This window comes from Pygocentrus nattereri, chromosome 9 (genome assembly GCF_015220715.1).
Source record: "Pygocentrus nattereri isolate fPygNat1 chromosome 9, fPygNat1.pri, whole genome shotgun sequence".
In the NCBI taxonomy this organism is placed as follows: Eukaryota; Metazoa; Chordata; class Actinopteri; order Characiformes; family Serrasalmidae; genus Pygocentrus; species Pygocentrus nattereri.
In genome coordinates, this window is record NC_051219.1 from 18971968 (window position 1) to 18996748 (window position 24781).

Consider the following 24781-nt stretch of genomic DNA (forward strand, 5'->3'; position numbering starts at 1 on the left):
AGGGAACAAGAGAGATGGGGATAGAAAGAAATAAAAATAAAGAGAGGGCGATTGGGAAAGAATGGTTGATAGAAAAAGAGAGAGAGAAAGATTGTGAGAAAAAAGATTAAGAAAGAGAGCTATAACCAGAGAGAAATATAGATAGATAGAGAGAGAGAGAGAGAGAGAGAGAGAGAGAGAGAGAGAGAGAGAGAGAGAGAGCCTGTGGATAATCTCATACAAAATTCCACCAGATAAACAGTTTCTTTGTTGTTGAAAAAAAATAAATCTTATGAGCTGGAACAAAATGAAATACATGTACTTTCCAAAACTTTATTCATATCTCAAACTTACATCAAAAACACAGTTATCAGTTTAATACAATTCTAGTACACAGACCACCCTCCCTGAACAATGAAATGTTAAGATGGAGTGTAAATAAACAAACCACGTGAAAAAAAAATGCAAAAGAAAGTATGTAACTTGCTCGTGCATGTGTGATTACTTTGTTTTCCAGAAATGGGCTGATCTGAAGAGAAAACCAGATGACATATTATGGCTGCCAAGCTAAGAGAGTCTGTTACCTTTACAGTACTGTGCCTATTGCTGTGGTAGTCTATGTACACATAAACAGTTGCACTGAAAAAAGTAATACATTTGAATATACTTCAGACATAATGAATAAAATATATTACATTAACACAATGATTGCCAGAAGTAAATAAACTGAAAGACAAATTTGCATTGATGTAATGCATTTTACTTTAAAATCTACACATTTCCAACAAGCAAATTCAACGCATCACTTCTTTCAGTGCAGTTTTTGTCCTGCTCAAGTTTTGCTTTGGCTGATGTCTGATCTACAAATGTAAGTATGAATGGAAGAAATGCATTGAAACAGCAAGACTAGGACGAGTTTCAAGATAACTGCTATATCTAAACGACTATGCAAATTACACAGATATTACAAAAGAGCATAATACTGGTTTACAAAGATAAAGCAAATACATGTTTCCAAATGGTCTCTTGGTCCATTGAAAAGGAGATCTTTTAAGTGTCACCTCAGGGCTGGTGGTTGTATGGGATTTGGCAGTTTTTGGAGTTATCTGGTGGTTTGCAGTGATGAAAAAAGAGTTCTTTGTTGTTCACTGAGGTCCAGCAACATGTAAGACCTTAACTCCTCAAGTCATCACATTGTCATTCAAACAAAAACTTGTACATGACAATTTTCTAGTCCGAGCAGACTGTTCACATGCATACTTACAGCAAAGCTCTCAAAATATCACACCAACTGATACACACACGCATCAACCTTTCAACATGGATGCATTCAAACACATGCACACTAGGGGTGTGAATCTCACAGCGATTCGATTTGATCACGATTCTTTATACTACAAAAAAAAACAAAACACAAAAATGCAGAGCAATGATGCTAAGATTTCTTTCTTGAAGCAGCACTATGCAAGATTTTTGTTCAAATTGAAAGAAGTAGCATTACTGAGTCAGGAGAAAATAAAAACTCTGTAAAGCCTGACGTAGTTGAAAAGTCAGAGCTGTCGGGTCGGATTTCGCAGGAATTTTTCAGATCACGTCATGCGTCTTTAGGTATTAATGTCACACACACAGGAAGGCTTAAGGTTTAGGTCTCTAATTAAAATCAGCATTATACCAATATGATAACAATAGTAGATCATTCACTTACATTCTTGGAAGACATGTTCTTCAGCAAGTTTACTACATAATGTTTTTCCACACTGTTGCGTGCAATTACACATTTCAACCAGAAAGGTCTCGAAAATTCCCAAATCTTACATTTGGTGCATTTAAATCTAATGAATTCATTCCAGTTTCCTCTGAAAAAAAGATATCCACCTGAGTTGAGTCAAATGTATAGATATGCACTTTTACTGTAAATGTATTAGATTAAATATTTTATTTTTGAACACCAACAGGAAATTCCTTGCAACATCTTGTCGCACCAATAGCTGCATTTAGCACATACAGTATAACCTACATGCCCTGCATTAAATTATATAATTATGTAAATTGTTGTCTTTGTAGTTAGGCAGGGGTTGGTACCCTACATATGAGACCCTGTGTGGGTAGGTCCTTGGGCAAGACTCCTAACACTATGTTAAAAAAATCCAGAGTTTTGACTTGTAGATCTTACTGCAATACAGATTGTTATGGTAGCTCAACTAAATATTTATTTTAGTTTTGACTACAGAATAACTGCCTTTTTATGCAAGCTAAACATTTTTACAGTGTGATAAACAATGCAGGTAAATTTCATTACACTAAACATTTTGGGATTTTTACATCTGAAAATTGCCTAAGCTTTTTACTTTGGCCAAAAAAATAGCTCACACTTGGTAATAGCATTCCAAAATCAATGATCGCTTTCAAATCAATACATTTTCACACCCATATGGAGGTAAACACTCACACACACACATTCAGAGGAAACATAAAGCCCATATATACCATTTTGAGCATTTCTTCATCATGTAATTTAGAATGATCAGAGGAATGATGTGTTCTCGGACAGGGAGCCATGTGGAAGGTTTCAGAGGGAAGCTGTGAAGCTTTGAGACACAAGCGGGGATAAACCCAGGCCAACTCTGACTGCAGTCATGGGAGCCAGCAATGGATCATGTGGAAGGTCCTCCACCCAGGCTAGTATTTAACATCAGCTCAGGGGGCCACACCTCTCATGTTCTTCACATTATAAAGGACCGTCATTTCATTATTTAATACCAAAATTACCAGCACCATCATTACTTGATCAGCATATTACCACAAACTTACACATTCTTTACATGGCATTTATCAACTGGAAATATGCATAAAAGATTTGGTTGTCGCCCTGATTCAATCCTATGAACCGACCAAAATATCAGCATTACCATCATCATCATCATCATCATTGTTGCCTTGCAACTTAACACCATAAAGTATGAGATTGTCATTTTTACAGTTGAGAATTTTAGTTTAGGCCTAATCTTACAACATATTTTTAAACTACATATCAGAACCATCATCACCATCATCTTTACAAATTAGCTCGGCCCCCAGTGTTTGCTAATTGCATTGGTAAAAATAAAGGAAAATACGGGAGATGGAGCATTGGCTGTGGTAGTTCCCTGGTGTCCCTTGTTGGTCAGGTCTACAGAACAGGGTTGAGGTTAAGGGGGCCTGGGATGATGGGCTTTAACCCAGGGCGTACAGTACTGAATGGCTCTCACAGCTCAGTGTCTGCTGTCTTCGTGGCGGAGTGACCGTTGGTAGCTGCAGGGGGATTCTGGGTCTTCACAGCTTCTGGGGACTCTCCATTCAGGCTAGGCTTCTCCTGGGGCTCTGGGGGGTTCAGAGGGGCCACAGATACCAAAGTGTTGCCCTGGTTCTCTTCATCAGGCATCATGGACTCCTCAGCCTAAGGCGAATAAGCATAAAAAGAACTTGGTAAATCTATCATTTGTTCCTTGCAAGGTATCCATTACATTTTGGAGCAAGAACACTTTTCAAACCAAATCAGCATCTTTATGTCTCAGAAGTTTTTGTAATTTTATACAAATTATTTCTCAGCTGTAGATCATTTCAATGTCTGTTAACAGTGCAGATTCTAACAGTTTGAGCCCCAGACTTGGAACACTGCTTCTCTTCTACATGTTTGTTTTCTATCAAGTAGTAATTGAAAACTCCTGAATCTCTTCCCCCTTACTTTTGTAATCATGTAAATGCTGCAGCTTAGTAACTCTGTATTCATTTGTTTATTAATTGATTTTTAGTTTTATTTTCAGTTTTACTTAGTATTTTGTTTTGATTTTATATTGTGTTTTGTGGTTTAGTTTCTGTATATGGACTGTAAGGACTGAGGAGTGAAAAGAATGTTTGGAAATGTTAGTGATGTTTATGTAGTATATCAAATGCTGTTATTTGAAAAAGGAGATGGGCCCATTAAAGCAATATAATCATTTATATCCATCTGTATTTTTCAAGTATGATCAGATTAATTTATTAAAATCATTTTAAATTAAAGTTAAAACAAATCTGTACAAGGTTTGAAAAGAATAATATAAAAGAAACATGAAAACTGCCCTAATGTATCACACAAAATGATATAGGTGACTCAACTGCCTGTCAAAATTATGCACCTGTGTATATTTTGCAAATTGCCTGTTCAGTGAAAAATCAAACAAACAAACAAAAAACTAATAATCTGCAGAATATCATTTGCCAATAAAAGAGTGCAAAAGGGCACAAAGTGGTAATGGGCAGATTATTTTCCTTTTTGGAAAAGCAAAAGCAGCACAGAGTTCCACTCCCTTATTGTGTTTTGAATGTTTTTTTGCATTTAGTTCTGATGTCCATAGTCCACATTTAGCTGCTTTTGGAAATATAGCAAGATACAGGACAAAGCAGTAGACAACCTAATCCTTTTGATGTTCGTTATTATTTGCTGAGACACAATCAGCATGTCAGTTTGGTTGTTGCTATGCCAACCATAACAGAGATTGGTGGAGTGAGTTGTCACATTTTCATGATCTGAAAAATTGTGTGAAAAAGTGTTTTTTATTATAGTCTTGCTAGTCCTGCAATAATTTTATAACATCTGTAATCTGATGCCTTTTACATGAAACTGCATTGGAATAGAGTTACTTTTTTGTGTCTAGATTACAAAACAATATTGCATAATTTCTGTTACATTATGAGTTGAAGTTAATATCATAATTGTGGGTATGATTCATAGTGTAACTATTTTACATAAAAATGAATTATGTAAATGATGTAGTACAACACGATGACAGTAGTAGACCTCTAAGGGTTAATATGAAGCAAAAACTGCTGTTCATTTTCAGTCCTTGTTTAAAATGCCACATGGCTCTATTTATCAATACAGATGGAGCTCCACTGTTGGCAGCCAAAGTTAAGGGCTTTGCAGCTTTTTATCAGAACTTTATTGCTTGACGTCAAAGAGAAAAAAAAAACAGCTGTGCTGATTTGGCATGGAGATGAAACGAAAAATATTTCACTCTCATAATGCTCAAGTTCGGGAAGTTAGATAGGGGTGTGTGCAACCACTTCTGATACGGAGCCAGTTGCTTCCCACATAATCACAAGCCTGGAAACAATTCTCCAGTGCACACATCATCAGGTCACCCTTTGCATCTGCACCAAATGCACTACAAATGTATTGCTTTGCAATAACGTTTGCAGTTGGAATGAGTGTGTAGCTTTGGAATGAGGATTTGACTGAGGATTCTTGGTGGGGCAGACTGAAGTTTTATGGCAGTGACACCTGCTGACAGTAAATATCTAAAGCAGCAGTTGCCAACTCTGCTCTGGGAGATCTACTTTCCAGCTCCAGTCACAATCTAACAGACCTCATTTTTTGTCATTTATTTAACTTTAAACATTTTTTCCATTAGCATAAAACACTCACTTTCCTAATCATCTCAGTTGAACAGAATTTTTTTAAAGCAGTAACCCACCCAAATTCCTGCCACAAAACCAGGTTCTTTTTAGTGATATCTTTAGTACGGCTTCAGGTCATTTATGTCATACACTCTGATGCTTGATCGTGTCTATCCATACGCTCAGTGGTACCCTGTAAAAATACATATATTTTTGCCTTAAAAAGTAAGTAATCTTCTTGACTTCAATTTCTGAGTTTGTTGAACTTTAAATAATAAGTTAACAAAGTAAAACAAATCATTGTTCTATTAATTTTAGAAACTCTTTTTCATAGTGTACATGTGAGCAACATAACTGTACATTAATATAGAACTCACTTGGTATAAGAAAGTGATAAAAGTGTGTTTCCCAACACACAACAGTGGAGCTGTGGAAGCAGGATGCATTTTATAAGTAGCTAGTAAGCTGGACAACTTAAGTCATAAGATGAGGAATGTCCAATAGGAATGTTCCTTAGTTCTTAGTGGACATACTTGTGTTTTGGTCTTATAAGGTTAACCAAGGAATTCTGCTTTGTGAAATAACCCCCAGAAGCAGGAACTGAAGAAGGAATCCAGCAAGGCAAAATAAATGAGAATTACAAAAAACAAAAAGGTATCAAACACACAATGCATAACAAGATACACATACCAAACAGGAAACAAGACATGGCTGGAGCAAATGATGAGTGGGAGGAGAGAAAAACAAATCAGACGAGGAGCATAACATGAGGGCTGAGAATGGAGGAGCAATGGAACCAAAACAGAGACACCTGGCAGGCAAACTAGACTGGATGCACCCAAGAGGGGTGGAGGCAATGGGTAGGAAATGAAAAATCAAACCAACAAGCATATGGTTAGGTAAACAAACAGGAAGGGAACAAAATAAAAGGGATGTTACAAATGCCTTCAAACACAGCTTAGCCATTTAGAATTCAGGGCTTATGCATTTATAGATATACTATTATAGGGAACCTTCAAAGTACGATGTGACTAAAAGATCACAAGCGGAATTGTATAATAGTACTAGGCCATGCCTGAAAATGAAATCTGAGGTTTACATTTGAATGTTTGAGATTTTGGTTATTCTATTATGACATAAACAACCGCACAGTTGGAGGAAGGAGGAGTGAAATGTCAAAAGGAAAAGTGATGTGCTTATCATTGCAGTCAGAACAAGACCTTGTTCTATCCTATCTCCTTGTTCTAAACTCCAAAAGACACATTTTTGGAGGAGAAGGGAAAAAGCATTTATAACTCTCAGTGTGAATTAAAGATATTATTCTTAGTGTAACACAGTGTAAATGGCAGGTATTTTCAAATTCTGTAAAAACAAAACACAAACAAAAAAACCTAAAAAGTCACAATTTGTTTTCCTGAAAAGGTTTTGTTCTGAAAGTGATGTTACACATACTTTTGTTCAGTTAACTGAAATGTTGAAAAATACCCCCTTACCTGTAAGCGTATTCATTTATTACTTCAGTAACCTGAAGTAACCTAGATAAACTACAGCGTAACCAGTTTGACCATAATATGTAGACAGCAGGACACAACCTGTGTTTATATATACAGTGTACAACAGACTGTGTATTTCACTTAATATTTTAAGTATTTGAGCAATTTTTAATACAACCTGCGTATCTCTGCTATGAATGAAAATATGATGTTTGAGTCCAGCATCTACCATCTATGAATGATACTCATACTACCTCCAGCATGTGGTGGTAGTATGAGGGAGACTGACTGATACAAAACTTGGGCTGAAGTTCCGGGCAGCTTCTGCATGGAACTAGAAGGCTGAACAAATATCAACCCCGAGAGGGAGATGGGAATTTATAAGATGTTACATTGTAAGTAGATAGAGTTTCAAGTCAAGACAAGCCAGGTCAACTTAAGCCAAGTTCAGTCCAGTGTTACAGGCACCAATTGTTACAGGCACCAAGAGGGCAATAAAAATACTTTAGGTGTGAATTCTGTGAAGTACAAAAATGTGTATCATTAGTTCATGCTGTGCTCTTCCCTATGTTCCACATTCAAGTCCCTGTATGTGAATTTATGCACTGTTAGGCATTTATTGTCATAAGAGTGAAGAAGACATTGTGTGTGTATGTTCCCTCACCAGTTTCATGCCCTTTGCTTTGGAGCGACGGTTCTTCCACACGTATCCTCCTATAAGCCCAGCAGCCAATGCTAAGCCAGCCACTAGCAGGGACACAAGCACAGCAGGTGACTCTTTCTTTGGCGGCTGTTCGTTCTGTTCCCTGACCGAGGCATTTGCCACTCCCAGCTGCATACAAGCAAGACAAATGATTCAGCTATGGATCTGACTTCATTGAATCAGGAGGACTCCATCACATCAAGAAACATTAGTAACAGTTCTGTGGTTGTTGCTTCACAAATTGCAGTTTACCCAATACTTCTTTTTTAATTATGGGAAAAGAATTTCCTGTTTGGTTTTAAACTAAAGAGATCAGGGGAATGATCTAATGCTGGATTCACAGACACAGAGAAAGCCTGCACCCTTTACAAAAAGTGTTCTATGTCATACCAAATGACTTGTAACAAAAGCTAAATTCTTTTTTGGGTCTATATAGAACCGTTTTTGTTAAATATTTCTATAAAGAACCATATCACCACTTTTTTAAAAACCTAAATGCAAATTGGCAACTTTACAAGGAAAGGAAAAGGTGTGGTAGTCATGATGTAAAGGACAGCAGATGTGTTCAAATGATGCAGTAAAATAAAACTCATGCTTGTATTATAACTCTGCAAATATAACACTACTACTCTTGTTTCATTGTTAAGTTTTGAATGGAAACAAAAGGGTGAAATTCTTGCCATATCCAGCAGAAATTTGATCAATCAGGAATTGTTTTCCTCTGTGGTATCTTATCAAGCTGTGCTATTGACTTTAAGAGTTGAAGACAAGTCCTAATGCAATAGATCATCATCATAATTATGAAGTAATGAATGGATCAACCAATCACAATCATTGATTTATAGAAGGCAGGACCAATTCCTTGAGAAAAGGAACACTGTAATACAACACTGACTATATATGTGAGCAGCAGTCTAATCACCCATATGGAAACAATATATGGACATATGTTTTAAAATATTTGAAATACATTTTGAGTACATTGCAGTCCATGCTGAAATACATTCCAAACACTAAAATATATTTCAGATTATATTGCTATATTAACCAAATGTACTGTATTTTATACTGCACACAAAAATGTCCTATAAAAAACAAGTGGATGTAAATGTATTTATCAAATTCATCTGACAGTGTGTGAAAATAGCCAAAATACTTGTTTAATGCACTGTTTGCACTTGCGTTTCATTTGGTTCATTTGCTAATATTTTAAATTAAGAGACTGGGATATGCACACTTGTATTCCAAGCAGTAAAGTGCATTAGACAAGTATTTTGGCTATTTCCATAAATGTATTTTTAAATATATTTGATTAATACGGCATTATAACTCTGAAATTTTAGTTTTTGGAATGTACACTGCTCAAAAAAATAAAGGGAACACTTAAACAACACAATATAACAATATTGACAATCAATTTCACAGCTGTTGTGCAACCGGAATAGACAACAGGTGGAAATTATTGGCAATTAGCAAGACACACTCAATAAAGGAGTGGTTCTGCAGGTGGGGACCACAGACCACTTCTCAGTGCCTTTTTGCTTTCTGGCTGATGTTGGTGGTGCTTTCACACTCGTGGTAGCGAGACGGACTCTACAACCCACACAAGTGGCTCAGGTAGTGCAGCTCATCCAGAATGGCACATCAATGCAAGCTGTGGCAAGAAGGTTTGCTGTGTCTGTCAGCGTAGTGTCCAGAGGCTGGAGGTGCTACCAGGAGACAGGCCAGTACACCAGGAGACGTGGAGGAGGCTGTAGGAGGGCAACAACCCAGCAGCAGGACCGCTACCTCCACCTTTGTGCAAGGAGGAACAGGAGGAGCACTGCCAGAGCCCTGCAAAATGACCTCCAGCAGGTCACAAATGTGCATGTGTCTGCACAAACGGTTATAAACCGACTCCATGAGGATGGTATGAGGGCCCGACGTCCACAGATGGGGGTTGTGCTCACAGCCCAACACCGTGCAAGACGCTTGGCATTTGCCAGAGAACACCAGGATTGGCAAATTCGCCACTGGCACCCTGTGCTCTTCACAGATGTGAAGCACATGTGACAGACGTGACAGAGTCTGGAGATGCCGTGGAGATGCCTGCTGCCTGAAACATCCTTCAGCATGACTGGTTTGGCAGTGGGTCAGTAATGGTGTGGTGTGGCATTTCTTTGGAGGGCCGCACAGCCCTCCATGTGCTCGCCAGAGGTAGCCTGACTGCCATTAGTTACCGAGATGAGATCCTCAGACCCCTTGTGAGACCATATGCTGGTGCGGTTGGCCCAGGGTTCCTCCTAATGCAGGACAATGCTAGACCTCATGTGGCTGGAGTGTGTCAGCAGTTCCTGCAAGATGAAGGCATTGAAGCTATGGACTGGCCCGCCCGTTCTCAGACCTGAATCTGGTTGAGCACATCTGGGACATCATGTCTCGCTCCATCCACCAACACCATGTTGCACCACAGACTGTCCAGGAGCTGTCCAGGTCTGGGAGGAGATCCCTCAGGAGACCATCGCCACCTCATCAGGAGCATGCCCAGGCGTTGTTGGGAGGTCATACAGGCACGTGGAGGCCACACACAATACAGAGCCTCATTTTGACTTGTTTTAAGGACATTACATCAAAGTTGGATCAGCCTGTAGTGTGTTTTTCCACTTTAAGTTTGTGTGTGACTCAAAATCCAGGCCTCCATTGGTTAATAATTTTGATTCAAGTATTTAATGAGAATATTTCATTCATCCAGATCTAGGATGTGTTATTTGAGTGTTCCCTTTATTTTTTTGAGCAGTGGATTGCTATGTTTTTGACATGTATTTCAAATATACAAAAGTACATGTTAGTAAATTTTTATCCATATGGGATCACCCAGTTTTAAAGCCTAAACTGGAATATCGTCAATATTTTTAGGATTTTTCACCCCGAGCCTGATCACATTTGTTCTAATAGGGGGTGGTTATCAATGCAGATATCAGCATATACTCCTTTATTGTCAGCAGATTTATAAGTATATCTTATGTTCAGAGACAGAGCTGCAAGTGTGCTGTTGGTTACATAACCCACATTATATTCTCTTCATAGTCTTTTTTAACTTCCAGCAACAGGCACAAGCACAGGCCCACATAAAATATGTGCAATGGAGAATAAATTCTGAGGAGAAACACAGGCAGCACAATTATCCAAACATTAGAGTGTGTGCGCATGTGTGTATGTATGTGGATGTGTGTGTGTGTGTGTGTGTGCGCACGTGTGTGTGTATGTAAGTTGAGGCCTAAGATGACTTCCAGCTGAGAGAGCAAAAGAGAGAGAGGGAGAACGTTATAGGGAGGGGTAGAAAGAGAAAGGGACAAAATAGGGAGGGGAGCGTGTAACAGGCTTATGTCAGATGCCCTGACGTCAGTAGTGGGCCCTGGGGCGGAGGAGGGTCAGTCAGGACTTCTCTCTGAGAATCCTCACCCTGGTGCCTGCGTACATCGGGCTCATCTGTTTTACACTGGTGCTTGATATTACACTAGAACAAGGTTTACAAGACTGGCCATATAATCTTGGACACTGTTAGCCTCAACACTTATTGGTCTTCTTCTCTTATGTGTCTGTAGTTTTGACTTTGAACTGCGATCAAAATGAAACATTTGATGTAAAGCATATTCTTCATTAATCTGAAGAACACTTTCATGATGCAAAGAACCTGTGAATCATGCAAAGGGTTCTTTGAGTGTTAATGGTTCTATTTAGAACCATTTTCTTTACCAAAGAAAAACCATCTTCTTTAAGTGTTTAGGAGTCTATGCTGTGGACTTAGAGCAAAAGTCTAATACATATACAAGAAAGACTGAGGAAAATAGCACACAGCAAAAATGCATGTCTCAGCAAGTGAAAACATCTTAGAAGGAGTAAATATATCTACTATGTCATTTCATAGGATTACTGTAAGTACATAATAAGATTATTTAAACTGCTTACAGATATTTTACTTTTTTAAGCGATTTTATCTACAAACTCAATTCCAAAACAGTTGGGACAATATAATCAATGTAAATTAAAAGCAATCAACAATTATTTTTTGTATTAATTTCAGTTTACAGTCCAAAGACAAGATATTTATTCTTTATGTTTATTCTAAATTTGATGCCTGCAACAGGGCCATGTTTACCACTGTGTTACATTATATTTCCTTCTGAACTGAACAATGTTCAGTAATCATTTGATAACTAAGGATGCCAACTGTTGTAGCTGTTCTATATACTCATAATGTGCCACACATTTCTAATGGGACACAGGTCAGGACAGCAGGCAGGCCAGTCTAGCACCTGCCCTTACTTACTTCAAAGCCATGCTTTTGTAACTCATGCAAAATGTGTCTTGGCAGTGTCTTGCTGAAACTAACAGGGACATCCCTGAAAAAGACATCATCTAGTTGGCAACATATGTTACTCTAAAATGCGGATGTACCCCTCAGCATTAACAGTGCCTCCACAAAAGTTCAAGTTACCCATGCCACTGGCACTAACAATCTCCCATACCATGACAAACGCTGGCCTTTGAACTGTGCGTTGGTAACATATGAGATGGTCCTTTTTGTTTTTGCCCCAGAGAACAAAACATCCATTATTTTAATTTAAAAACAATTTGAAAGATAGACACATCAGACCACAGTACACATTTCCACTTTGCATCAGTTTACCTCAGATGAGCTTTAGCTCAGAGAATTTGATGCCGTTTCAGGATGTTGTAGATATGTGACTTCTGTTTTGCATAGTAGAACATTAACTTACATTGAATTACAGATTAACTGTGTTTACTGACAAAGGTTTTCTGAAATAGCTCATGCAGCTATATTCATTACAGAATTATATCAGTTTTTAGTACAGTCGAGAGATCAAAGGTCACAGGATTGAATCATATTGAATAATATTGGCTTTCGGCCATGGGCTCAGATATTTTTCCTGATTCCTTAAATTCTTTGCAATATTGTATTGAGAAACATTGCTCTTAACCTGCTGGATATGCAGCCACGCTCGCCTGTGTTAATGATTAGAAGGACATAATATACAACTTAGCCTTTGGTGAATGCTCCTTTTATGCCCAATAATGATAGCACTGTCTGTTACCTATGCAACTGTTTTCCTATGGAAAGTCCCAAAATAGATGTTTTTGATCCTTCCACTAACTCCACAGTCTTACATTGTCTCTCCCCCAAATTTTTTGTGTCGGAGTTGTTAAATTTGGAATTAGTGTATATTTTAAAAAAAAAGGTAATAGATTAAATATTAATATATTAAATGTCTTCGTTGTGCTGTTTTCAATTAAATGCCCATGAAAGACTGATTTGAAATCACTGCACATAATCTGTAAATAATTCAGACGATTGTGTTTATTTCAAGTCATGTCTGAAAAAAAGGAAAAATATCTTCCAGTGGACCAAAAATGACATGCAAAACATGCAGCAATCTAGATATAGGTTAAATAATCTTGTAATATTCTTACACTAATCCTAAAATGTGAAATATTAGATGTATTGACAATATTATATACTCACATCTTCGATATTAGCAATGCTACCAACCATTTCAGTGACATCATCTGTAGGAAGAGAGAAGTTTGAGCTCACAAGATTGAGTTATACATTAGGATCTCATCCAAAAAAATAAATTAAATGAACATACCTTCACTCATTGATCCAGTTACAATCACATCTTTGGAGTTTTCCTCCTGGAAGATTTCAAAGGTGCAGTTCGTTGTGGGGCATAATTGATGAATTTGGGCCTTTATTTTGTTCTTTGTGTCATCCTGTGCAGGACAAAAGCATTTCACAGAAAAAATTATGGGGTAATACATATATATATATATATATATATATATATATATATATATATATATATATTCACTCAACTACCAACTACTATCTGCAGGATATGATTTTACAATACACACAGATCAGACTCATTGTCCATTTTATCAGCTCCACTTACTATATGGGTGCACTTTGTAGTTCTACAATTACAGACTGTAGTCCATCTGTTTCTCTACATACTTTGTTAGCCCCCTTTTACTCTGTTCTTCAATCATTAGGACCCCCATGGACCCTCACAGAGCAGGTACTATTTGGGTGGTGGATCATTCTCAGCACTGCAGTAATACTGATGTGGTGGTGTTCTGTTAGTGTGTGTGTGTTCTGCTGGTCTGAGTGGATCAGACACCACAGTGCTGCTGGAGTTTTTAAACACTGCTGAATGGATAGTCCACCAACCCAAAATATCCAGCCAACAGTGTCCTATGGGCAGCATCTACAAGGTGGACTGACAAGGTAGGGGTGTCTAATAGAGTGGACAGTGAATGGACACAGTGTTTAAAAACTCCTGCAGCACTGCTGTGTCTGATCCACTCAGACCAGTGCAACACACCACCACCACATCAGTGTTACTGCAGTGCTGAGAATGATCCACCACCCAAATAGTACCTTCTCTGTTTGGCCAAAATCTGATCTCACAACTATGGAAAACAGTGTCATAGGCACCCAGCATTGTATTCTTAACAATTTCATTCAATATTTTCCTGTGAGGGAACTTTAATTGGCATTAAACACTTCAAAGGTTGGGTTCCTTTCACCACTGTTGTGTACAATTCTGACTTTTTTTCTCTATAATGAGCACTTCATATCAAACTACTCTGAATTTTATATTTTTAATATAATTTTATCGATGTTTTGAACAAGGGAATTTTTATTTAAAGTTGAGTACTTCTGAATTTTGACTTAAGTAGAAATATAAATAAGACCTTTATTTAAGCAATATTTTACCATGGAGGTTTAGACGTTTCAGTATTGGGACATTAGTAACAAAACCTCAACTGGCTAGTGTTCAACAGGAACAGTGACTAAAGTGACGTCTGCTTTTGGATTTATAGGCAAGTCCAAGACGTATGTTCTTTGAGCCCCACTGAACCTGCATGATTAAAATGGTTTTGGAAGTTCTGAGCACTACTTTTTTCTGTCACATCTGAAAAACTGTAGTATAAGAAAGTGGAAGTCTTGTTTTATGAGCCAGCAGCAGGGCTGATCTATTTCAGCAAGGTTTTATGAGCCACTCTGCTTTGTTACTAACCATTTTGGGTTGCTACGGGTTTTGTAGCTAAGATTCATTGAGGCAATTTAGAAAGGACATCATATTCCCTCGTTCTTTCGCCCTGTCTCTCATTCCCTCCCCTTTTCTTTATTTTTCTCTCCCTCACTTGATAATCAGGAAAATGTGGGCTGGAGGGGTTGTATGCAAACACATGAAAACACATTTCCTGAGCCTCATAGCTGGTCTCTGCTCAACGTGTATCCTCTACACTACAGCCTTTGTGACTATTGCCTGGATTTCATTAGTGTGTAATGCATGTGAAGCCAAGATCAACAACTGTTTTCCTTCTGTTATATGCAGGAGTGTAAGAAAAAAAGAGAAACCTGCCCCAAAAAATAAACTTTCCATTAAAGTGAAACTTGCTATCATTATCTGACTGTTTTTGTATCTATAAATGTTGACATAATTTTAAGGTTTGTATGACGGATATGTATGCTTTTTAAAGTGAAATTATGTTAACACATCCTCTACAGGAAGCAAACTTAAATGTTGCAATTTTTAAATTGACTTTAATATAATGAAAAAATAAACATAAGATATAAAATGCACCATAACCTTTGCACAGGGCACATTTCATGTTTTATTTCCCCTAATTTGATACACTGTTTGTTACACTGGGGCAGTTGTGGGCTGGAGGTTAGGGAACCGGCCCTGTGACCAGAAGGTTGCCGGTTCGATCCCCAGCACATGACTGAGGTGTCCTTGAGCAAGACACCTAACCCCCAATTGCTCCCTGGGCGCCGTGGATTGGGCTGCCCACTGCTCCAGGCAAGTGTGCTCACTGCCCCCTAGTGTGTGTGTGTTCATTAGTGTGTATGTGGTGTTTCACTTCATGGATGGGTTAAATGCGGAGGTGGAATTTCCCTGTTTGTGGGATTAAAAAAGTATCACTTATTCATTAAAGCTTGCAGAAATGTGTCCTCTTTAGAGAATGTGTATTTTATTCTGTTATTTTTAACATAAAATCAACAAAATTTATCATTTGACCAGAACTGTACATGAAAGATAAGAAAATTAGTAAGACTAATGTTTGTTGTTTTTGGTATTTGAGCCCCTTTTAGACAGCATATGCTTTATCTTGTAGCTTCATAGTTTCACATGGGACTATTAGATGGCCATTTTTAGCAGTCACATTCTTGCACTTTTCTCTCTGAGAGTTTTTTCCATCTTGGCATACTCCCTATGTACAACTTTCGAGATGTCCTGAGCAAGATGTTCCCATTAGGATGCTTCTTACCACCCCCTTTTCTGAAGGACTTGTTTTCCTGTAGTGCACTGAAATCTCCAAAGAGATTTTACTTTTGGCTAAGCTGTGCACTCCCTCAGATGTTTTGCTGAAGGTTCCATTAGATTGTTTGAACAGATTCTCCTTTATTCTGTAGCAGCTTGTTTCTGAACCTGTAATGTCTGTAATGCAGGCCTATCTGGGCTATTAGTCATGTGGCACAGTGATAGAATTCCATCCAGCAAGCAGGCTGTACATTCCATATGAAGAGCCCTTGTTCATCACCTGCAAGGACGCATGCCAGACACAAGTGTATGGTGTTGAAATGGTCAGATGAAAGGCCTATTTCTCTATTTCCTGCTTTTAACTCTAACAAAGAAAAATAGCACTTTCACAGAAACGTTTGTTGGTTTGGAAGCTGAAATTAGTTACACTTGATATGATGTCTGGAATCTGCCATCTTATGGTAAACAATGAATTTAGACATGCTTCACCCAAAACTAGATTCTTTCAAAACAACAGTTGAGGTTCTTAGAAATTGAAGCTTTTTACATCTGACTGATGGGATAAGCAGAACATTCACCGACTGCTTATCTTAGCATAGCTGAACTTATGCTGTGTTGAACTGAAGGAAAACATAACTCTGTATGGAGTTCCTAACTCAGAGCTCAGTGTATGGCATCAAATCAACAGAATTAAATAAGATTATCATACCATATGCTTTAGATTAATGAACACAATAGTTGGTTTAACTATAACACTGACCACAAATTTCACTGTTTTGAGAAGCTAAATAAACTATTGACCTTTATGATGCAAATCTCTAACATTAACTGTCTAGTTTGTTGCTAACAATTCTCACTTACATGAAGCCATGCATGTTTTTTTCTGCTTTGTAGCTCCCGCTTCCAAGCCAAGTCAAATGTAGCAATATATACATATAGGCATATTATGTTGCTCAAATTAACTCTGTACAATAGCTAGCTATGTTCACTATGTTAAAACTACATTTAATTTCACCGACTAGGTGAAACCACACAAATCACCCCATAAACCAAGAATTATGAGATGGTGTTCTCAACTCCAACATCAACAGTAATAATGATCACTTCACTATTTTAATGAGATTATAGTATGGGGGCAGTCGCAGGCCAGACCGGAAAGGTGCCCCAACTGGTGTGCTCACTGCCCCCTAGTATGTGTCTTCACTAGTGTGCATATGGTGTTTCACTGCACGGGTGGGTTAAATACGGAGGTGAAATTTTCTCATTGTGGGACTAATAAAGGTCAATCTAATCTAATCTAGTAGTATTCACTCGCTCAACTAACATAACACTGGCCATAAAGTTTCTTGTTTTGAAGATACGAGCTATCACTCATGTTACTGACCTTAATGAGCTAGCTTGTTGCTAACAATACTAGTTTTCATATAGGTGCCCATGTTTTTTCATGCTTTATAGCTTCAAAGCATGCAGGTGAAACATGATTTTATTCTGAGCTCTGACCTCTAAACCAAGCACAGCATAATGCTATACAGTAGCTAGCTATCTTGTCCACAATGCTGTTTACAATGACTATAACACTGAATAACCAACCAGTGATAACACCAACTGCTCTGTTATGTGCACTCAAACACAATTAAGTGGCACAGTGATATCTTTTTTCAATCTTCTTTGAGTTGGAGATGTTACCACAGACATTTTTCATAGTTGCATATCATGTATCAGAAATTTAAGTTCTCTCCATTTGTGCTTTCACACCATTTTGCCTAGGCTACCTGTAACTCAACATGATAAAACTACAACCAATGTGTTCTAGCACAGTGGTAGGTAGCTAGCTGTACGTCAAAGTGTTGACCTGATGCTTCCTTGCATAAGTAATAAGTATTCAGTAGTTAATTTGAAGATATTTTTCTCTCAGCTATGCGCTTCTCTCCTTTTCTTATCCATTTTGCCAAGTTGTAAACACCAGTCACACTGTCGTAGGCCAGTTGACTAACTAAGCTAGCTCACCAGCTAGTTCTATATATTGTTTACTACACGCTTGCTTAAAACTTTAGAAAGTTACTTTAGACCAAATGCATGGTGGGGCAAAGAGGCCAAGCAGAGTTTGTTGACATCTGAAAATAATTTGTGGGGTGATCCAAGACCCCACTTCCCTACTGTTCTCATCACCATTACTATTACATTAAGCTTTAAAGCGTCCAGATCAGTACTGTACATCGTACATTGTAGTACTCAAGAAGAGCATTAAGACTATAAACTACCGGTCTCACTCTCATCTCAGTATCATCATCATTTTGATGTTGTCTTATCTCAAGGTAAAATAAACTTGGAGACCAGGCAGGTGCGATGCCTCTGTCTGAGATAAGTGGAAACTGAATTATTCGTGAATTTAAAGAAAACCAGAAGAAACAGAATACAACTGCCCTTTCTCTGTATCAGCGGTTCCCAAACTTGCAACTCGCAGCCCACACAAATGATCACAAAAGCTTTTGCAGTCCACATGATTTAACTGTTCAGATTGTCTTGTTAAGGTCTCATTCTTGTCTCGGTCTCATGTCAGACTCGGCCACTAAAAGTCTTGGTTGTGACTAAAACACCAGTACATCCTCCACAGTGTCCCTCCAAGGCCTCTGACTGACCTCTTTGTGGCCAAGGCCACAGATATAAATGGTGCCTCTTGTCTGACTGCTCACAACTTTTGCGTGAAAGGATGATTTAGTACTGTTGTAAAGTGACAAGTGCAGCAGGATCTCCTCAGTTTGGTCCCATATGCTAGAACACCCCAACTGCCTTGGCTCACAAAGCTATCTTTGTCCAACTGAAGCTTCCTTCCTCAGACATGTGTACAGAGCTAGATAGAGATTACTACTACTAAAAACAGTGCATTCTGCTATGGACATTTAAGAACACAACAACCTCTATATAGCACTTTTTTCTTTACTAAAGATCCCTTGAAGAACCATTTTAATAGTGTATTTTATTACCTTTTATTACCTTTTTACCTTTTATTAATGTGATTTCTTACAAGATTCGCTCTGGTAATTCGATTTTTATGTGAAGAACAAACCCAAAATTCATATTTTTTGTGTGGTATACCAATGACAATAAACTTTCATCATTATTACTCTCTTTTATCATTACTTACATAATAAATATCTCTTAGTGGTATGAATACTTTTTTGAACACGTGTGCATGCTCACTCAGAAACGATGTATCCACTGACAGGCAGCATTGGGTTTATATAATATTTTTAATTTAGTGACAGAAAACATGGTAGCATGCAGACAGTTTATACTTCACATGCGGATAGATTTAACTGACGTGCTTGTATCCCAGTTACTCTGGGGACAGATATTAATGCTTGAAATGGCCAGGGCCCACTGGCTCACCCAAAGATTTGTTCCATTTTGCACTGAAGTCCCTGTAGCTACTGAATAATGAGCCTTAGTATGCAATATGTCTGGGATTGAAAGGGGTTAATTAGTTAAAGGGGTAATCACCAAAGTGTCTGAATGCATCATCACCAAGACATTAGGTAAGATAAGGCTAAACACTATATTACGCCTATATTTATACATATACTTGATCTAGGTCCTAATGCTTTAGTGTTAAGTGCTTCTTAGCATGACGTCTATGAAAATATAGCAAGGACCAATGAGCATGTTCAGTATAAAGCTGAGAAAGATTAGAGTCATGCCTTATAAAGTAATTCTCCAGTGTTTTTTTGTTAAGTTACGCACATTGTGTTGTCCTTAAAGTGTTAAATATAGAAATACAACAAAAAAGACTGACAATTAAATCAATTACTAGACTAAAAAAATCTGTTACATAACCTGTCAATAATAAGTTGGCAAATTCCCTGAAAGTCAATCATATGCAAATTTTGAATTTGATTACCAGCAGTCAAATTACATGTTTTTGATTTTCTAAGTGAAAATAAATTAACATGTCCTTTGCAAACATATGGCTTTTTTTGCAGTAACTGGGCACCAAACATGTCCTCTCTATAGAACAAAAATGAACAAAACATGTAATCTCATCAGGTTCACCCTAACTGACAAGAGGTGGCAAAACTTATAGTACTTTTCCAATAAGAAAACATACAGTGCAAAATCTCTTATTCTTATTTGTTACTTTTAAATGTTCTTGATTTTTCATTTTGTTTACATTTAGAGGGCTAATATTCTTCATTGTCTTGTATTTTATTTTCTGTTATTCCAGGGGTGATAGTAGGGAAGTGTTTTTATGTACCAAAAATAATCATTGCAGCTGCTGTACTGCTGTAGGCTGAATAGGTGAATAAGTGGACTGGGCTGTTTTTGCAGCTTAATTTCTATGTATGGCCAGTAGGGACTGTAGAGTGAACACTTACAGAGAATTAATCTAAAATGTTCAGGTGAGGTTGAAGTGTAATATTTATTATTTATTTAATATTTATGTGACCAGTGTGCAGAGTTCCGGTGTGAAGTGTTGCTCTACTCACACAGCTGGAAGGGGTCTGCAACTCAACTATCACAGCGTTCCTGTCCTGTACTGCCTCCTTTTCCACACACTCCACTACTGTCTGAGAAATTTAGAAAAACAAAGACAATTTCAAAACAAGTGTGGACCAAATCAAAGAGCAGGCAACAAACTTGTTCCTTTATAACAAGTTTTTGCATTCATTATGAATTACTAAGACTGAAATATATGTTCATGTTGCATTGAAATTTAGAGACATAACAATTTCAGTGCAGGACAGAATCACTCACTGTTTCTGGCTTAGAGGTCATGACCACAATGGCAGTTTTTTCAAAGCCTGCAAGGAATGTTAGAAGTTCTGTTTCGCCCTTGTCAGTGACAGAATTAAGACTGTGTCCAGAGGGTGCTGCTATGGTGGCCTGGTCTGTAGCTCGGCTGCTTACAGTGTCCTTGACAGTTACAGGTGCAACTGTTTGAGATGCTTCGGTGTCCTTAGGCGCATCAGAGATAGTAGTGTCAGCTGGGGTGTTAGCAGCTGTGAAGAGAGAAAAGTACAAATCAATAAAGATGAAAACTCAGGCTGTAACCTATACAGTTGTATCAAAAGATTTGACCATGCATATCCTCAGCAGCTCTGGAACCTAAATATGGCATTTTTCTGCTTATTGTACTGCACAATTTCTATGTATTTGCTTGAGTTTAATATACTGGAAATAATAATAATAATAATAATAATAATAATAATAATAATAATAATAATAATAATAATAAAATATATAATAGCCATAACTTAAAAATATATAAATTATATAATGTGCCATAACTTTTCATAACTTGTCATCTCTCAATATAACTTGTATAAACTGGAACGAAACAGGCCCTGTGACAATAAACACACCTCACAATAAACATACAGATCAATAAATGACTCCTGTTATCTTTGGCGTCAGTTTGGCACCATTCAATATTTAACATCTCTAAACATCTATAGTTTTTTCTTCAAAGCTAATGACTTTTCCTGATTTAAAAGGGACAACTGCATAAACATAAAGTTAACATAATAGTATGTTTCTAGTAGCATGTGTTCTATACACATTTTGTAACAAACATACACACAAACATACATTTAGAATACATATTGATAAAACAAAAAAATCTCTGGTGTCATATTTTACTTAATTTGCACAGTTCCTCGCTGTTGCTGGTTTGCAGTTTTCTTCATGTAATTCTTCTGTTGACAAGTTTCATGGAAAATTTGCATTGCATTTTGAAATTCTTAATTTTTTTTCTTCTTTCTTTCATTGCCTGCTTCGGCCCACTGCTGCTCCCTCAGTTCTCTGTACAGAAGTCAAGTCTAAATGTATCACTTACAAACATGTCTGCTACCTGAGGTGATTATTAGTTTGATCAGCCTTCAAAAACGGAGACTGATAACTGAATTGTCACACCGGTTTATCAGTCTACTCAGGCTTTAGCAGGAACTTCACTGTTTGTAAAGAAGCTGTTAAATGAAGTTCATCTAATGAGCATATTTGCTGCATGATGTGCTGATTTTAAAATAGTTAATCAACAAGCATTAGTTGTTCTTTTGAAGATTTATCTTTGTTTAGTAGGTGCTATAACAGTATTCTCTAAAAAATGTAATTTGGACTGAATACAGATACTATATATATATATATATATATATATATATATATATATATATATACACACATACACACACACACACACACACACACACACAGCAAACAAACAATAATTATGCATTACAACATGCATAAGTGTGTTCTCTGAAGAGAATGTAAATTTTATTCCAAGTAAGTTTGGACCAATTTTGGTCAATTTATTTCAAAATGCTCAAACACTGTAAAGTTTGCATCTGGCATTTTCAAATGATGCTAAAGCAATTTATGAGATTTTAATTGGACTGTAGCCATTGCATCCACTACAGCCAATTATAACGTGTAATGAATGTGCCGCAAAATGTTAAGAAAAATATAATTACTTACTAATATTACATATTACTTACTAAAATTACATATGTAAACAAGGATGTTAGCATGAAACATCTAGCAGTAATTCCACATAAACTGCACATTGTATGATGGAAGACAGTCAGTAAGCAATAGTCAGTCAGGAGTCAACATCCAACTGAAACAGTGTGAATTCATTCTGTAGGTTTATAACTAATGCAAGAGTACTTACCATTAGTAGCTGGGGCAGTCGTTGGGTTTGTAATCATTGTGTTTGTAATAGTAATAATAACAGAGCTTGCTGTAGATGTATCCTGTCCCAGGCAACCTACACAAAAAAGCAGTAAAGATCATTAAGAACAAGTTTGCCTTTTTCAATTAGTCACTACAGTGTACATTGGATGTGGAATAATTATTTTATATATATATATATATATATATATATATACATATATATATATATATATATATATATATATATATATATATATATATATATATAATAAATGAAAATTGCAAAGCAAACTGTGTAAATACTGCTGAAAGTAGCATTTGAAATCCATCTTTAAGACATTGGAAAATATCAATCTCCATTCCTGTTTCAGATTAGAAAAAACTCAGAAAAAAACTGTTTCTGTTCATCCTTCCACTGTGAGAAAACGACTAAGCACTATAGGTCTGAAAGAGTGTGTAGCAGTCAGAAGTCATTACAGAGAAAAGGAAACTACTGGTGTTCTCAGAACAATGAACTCGTCAAGACAGAGTCCGGACTTTAACACTCTTGAATGAGCTTGGGGTTATTAAGATCATGAGAAGCAGAAAAGCAACCAACTTCTAAGGCATGGATAAGGTGTGGGTAAACGTCCATGCAGATTTCTCCTACAAATGTAAAGCTAGTCTCGTAGAAAAGAATGGAAGCTGTAACAAAAGCAATAGGCGGACACCCAAAAGTGTGATCTTTAATATCTTTGCTGAGATATCTGACAGTATGTGATTTGTTTATTTATATATTGTGGTTTGTATTGGTTTTGTTGTTTTTTTATTGATTTTGTTGTTAAATGTTAGGCTGTATTATTGGGTTCTAGTCTATATTGTATCTATTTTGTTGATTTTCTATTTTTCATATTTTTTCATTGTTTAAATTTGTTTTACTTTTGTGATATTCCTGTGATTGTTAGGCTCTGGTTTGGATGCTTTATAAAAACTGAGCATGGAGATTATTATTATAATTATTATGTTTTATTATATTTGATTCATTGTTTTCTTTTTTCACTGTCTCTCTTTTCTTTTAAAATAAATGTAATATTATATTTCCAATAGCAGACTTTGCAAGCCTGCTAAGACTATGTGCAAAATATTAATCCCATTGGAGTTTTCCCAAATATTTTAAAATTCCATGGCGTGCTTTTGTCCCAAAGATTTCCTTACAAAACCAAACTCCCCACCTTTTCCTAAGAGATTGAGATGAAACTGATGGTTTTCAGTACCTCAGAACCGCATTCAAAGATATCATAGGGTATATGCCCTAATTTCAGCTATCAATTTAGCAATTTCTTCCTGAACAAAATAAATGTCACAACACTTTTGTTGTGTACTGTGTTAAACCATTACAACTTTGAGCAATGACCTCAAGTGACCTTCCCATGATGGTTCCAAAGATAAAACCATCTCAAATTTCCTTCTTTATCCCCAACCCATGAAAGTGCAGTAAATCCATCCATTTACCACATTCCTCAATAATTTATACCTGACTTTCACATATGGTTCTAGGCAAAACCTTTTATTGGTAAAAAGCCTTTTCACAATGTTCTAGGAAAAACCTTTACATTATGCGCTTTAAAGAGATTCTTTAAAAAGGTTCTCCACATTTGGAGATCTCAAAACAGTTCTTTAAAACAGAATCTACTGAAAGTGTCTATAGGGAACCAAAAGTCAGTCTTCAAATGGATAAGTTTAGACTTTTAGACTATTCTTTAACACAACCAGTACTGATAGAAACAGCGGGAAGGAATTTGCGCTATATGCAAAGCTCCTGCAAATGAGGCATTTTTCACAAATCCCTATTGTATTCCCAGTGCAAGGGTGAGATGAAGTGGCTGAGGTGGAGAGCAAGGTTAAAAAAGCCAGCCCTGTCCCACCCACCACCCAAAATCCATTAGCTCTCATCTCCAAAACAGTGTGGCATGTTTGCACAGGCACACTGAGTAATTAATAGCCCATGTGTGGGGTAATGCTCCCACCACAGCCTGTACAAATAAACATCACCCTGAAAAAGTCATGACCTTTGGCTTTGCCACGCCTGGCAGTGCTCTCTTGGGTGAGATTGTCCTGCTAAAATAAGATGATTTTCAGCACTAACTGCATGGTCTCATTCACACTATGCATAATCACATGAATTGAATGTGGTGAAACAG

At 37.1% G+C, this 24781-nt stretch overlaps 1 protein-coding gene across 1 annotated transcript in view; it reads right to left on the reverse strand.

Moving 5' to 3' along the window:
• Positions 1-292: 292 nt before the first annotated feature.
• Positions 293-24781, reverse strand: part of si:dkey-261h17.1 — a 38831-nt gene continuing 14342 nt past the window's right edge. The window contains exons 2-8 of the mRNA XM_017694225.2: positions 22600-22695; positions 20685-20929; positions 20417-20497; positions 13245-13368; positions 13118-13161; positions 7555-7722; positions 293-3415 (exon numbers count right to left, since the gene is read on the reverse strand). Of these exons, the coding sequence (XP_017549714.1) occupies positions 3224-3415; positions 7555-7722; positions 13118-13161; positions 13245-13368; positions 20417-20497; positions 20685-20929; positions 22600-22695 (950 nt within the window). The 3' untranslated portion in view covers positions 293-3223. The remainder of the gene's footprint in view (positions 3416-7554; positions 7723-13117; positions 13162-13244; positions 13369-20416; positions 20498-20684; positions 20930-22599; positions 22696-24781) is intronic.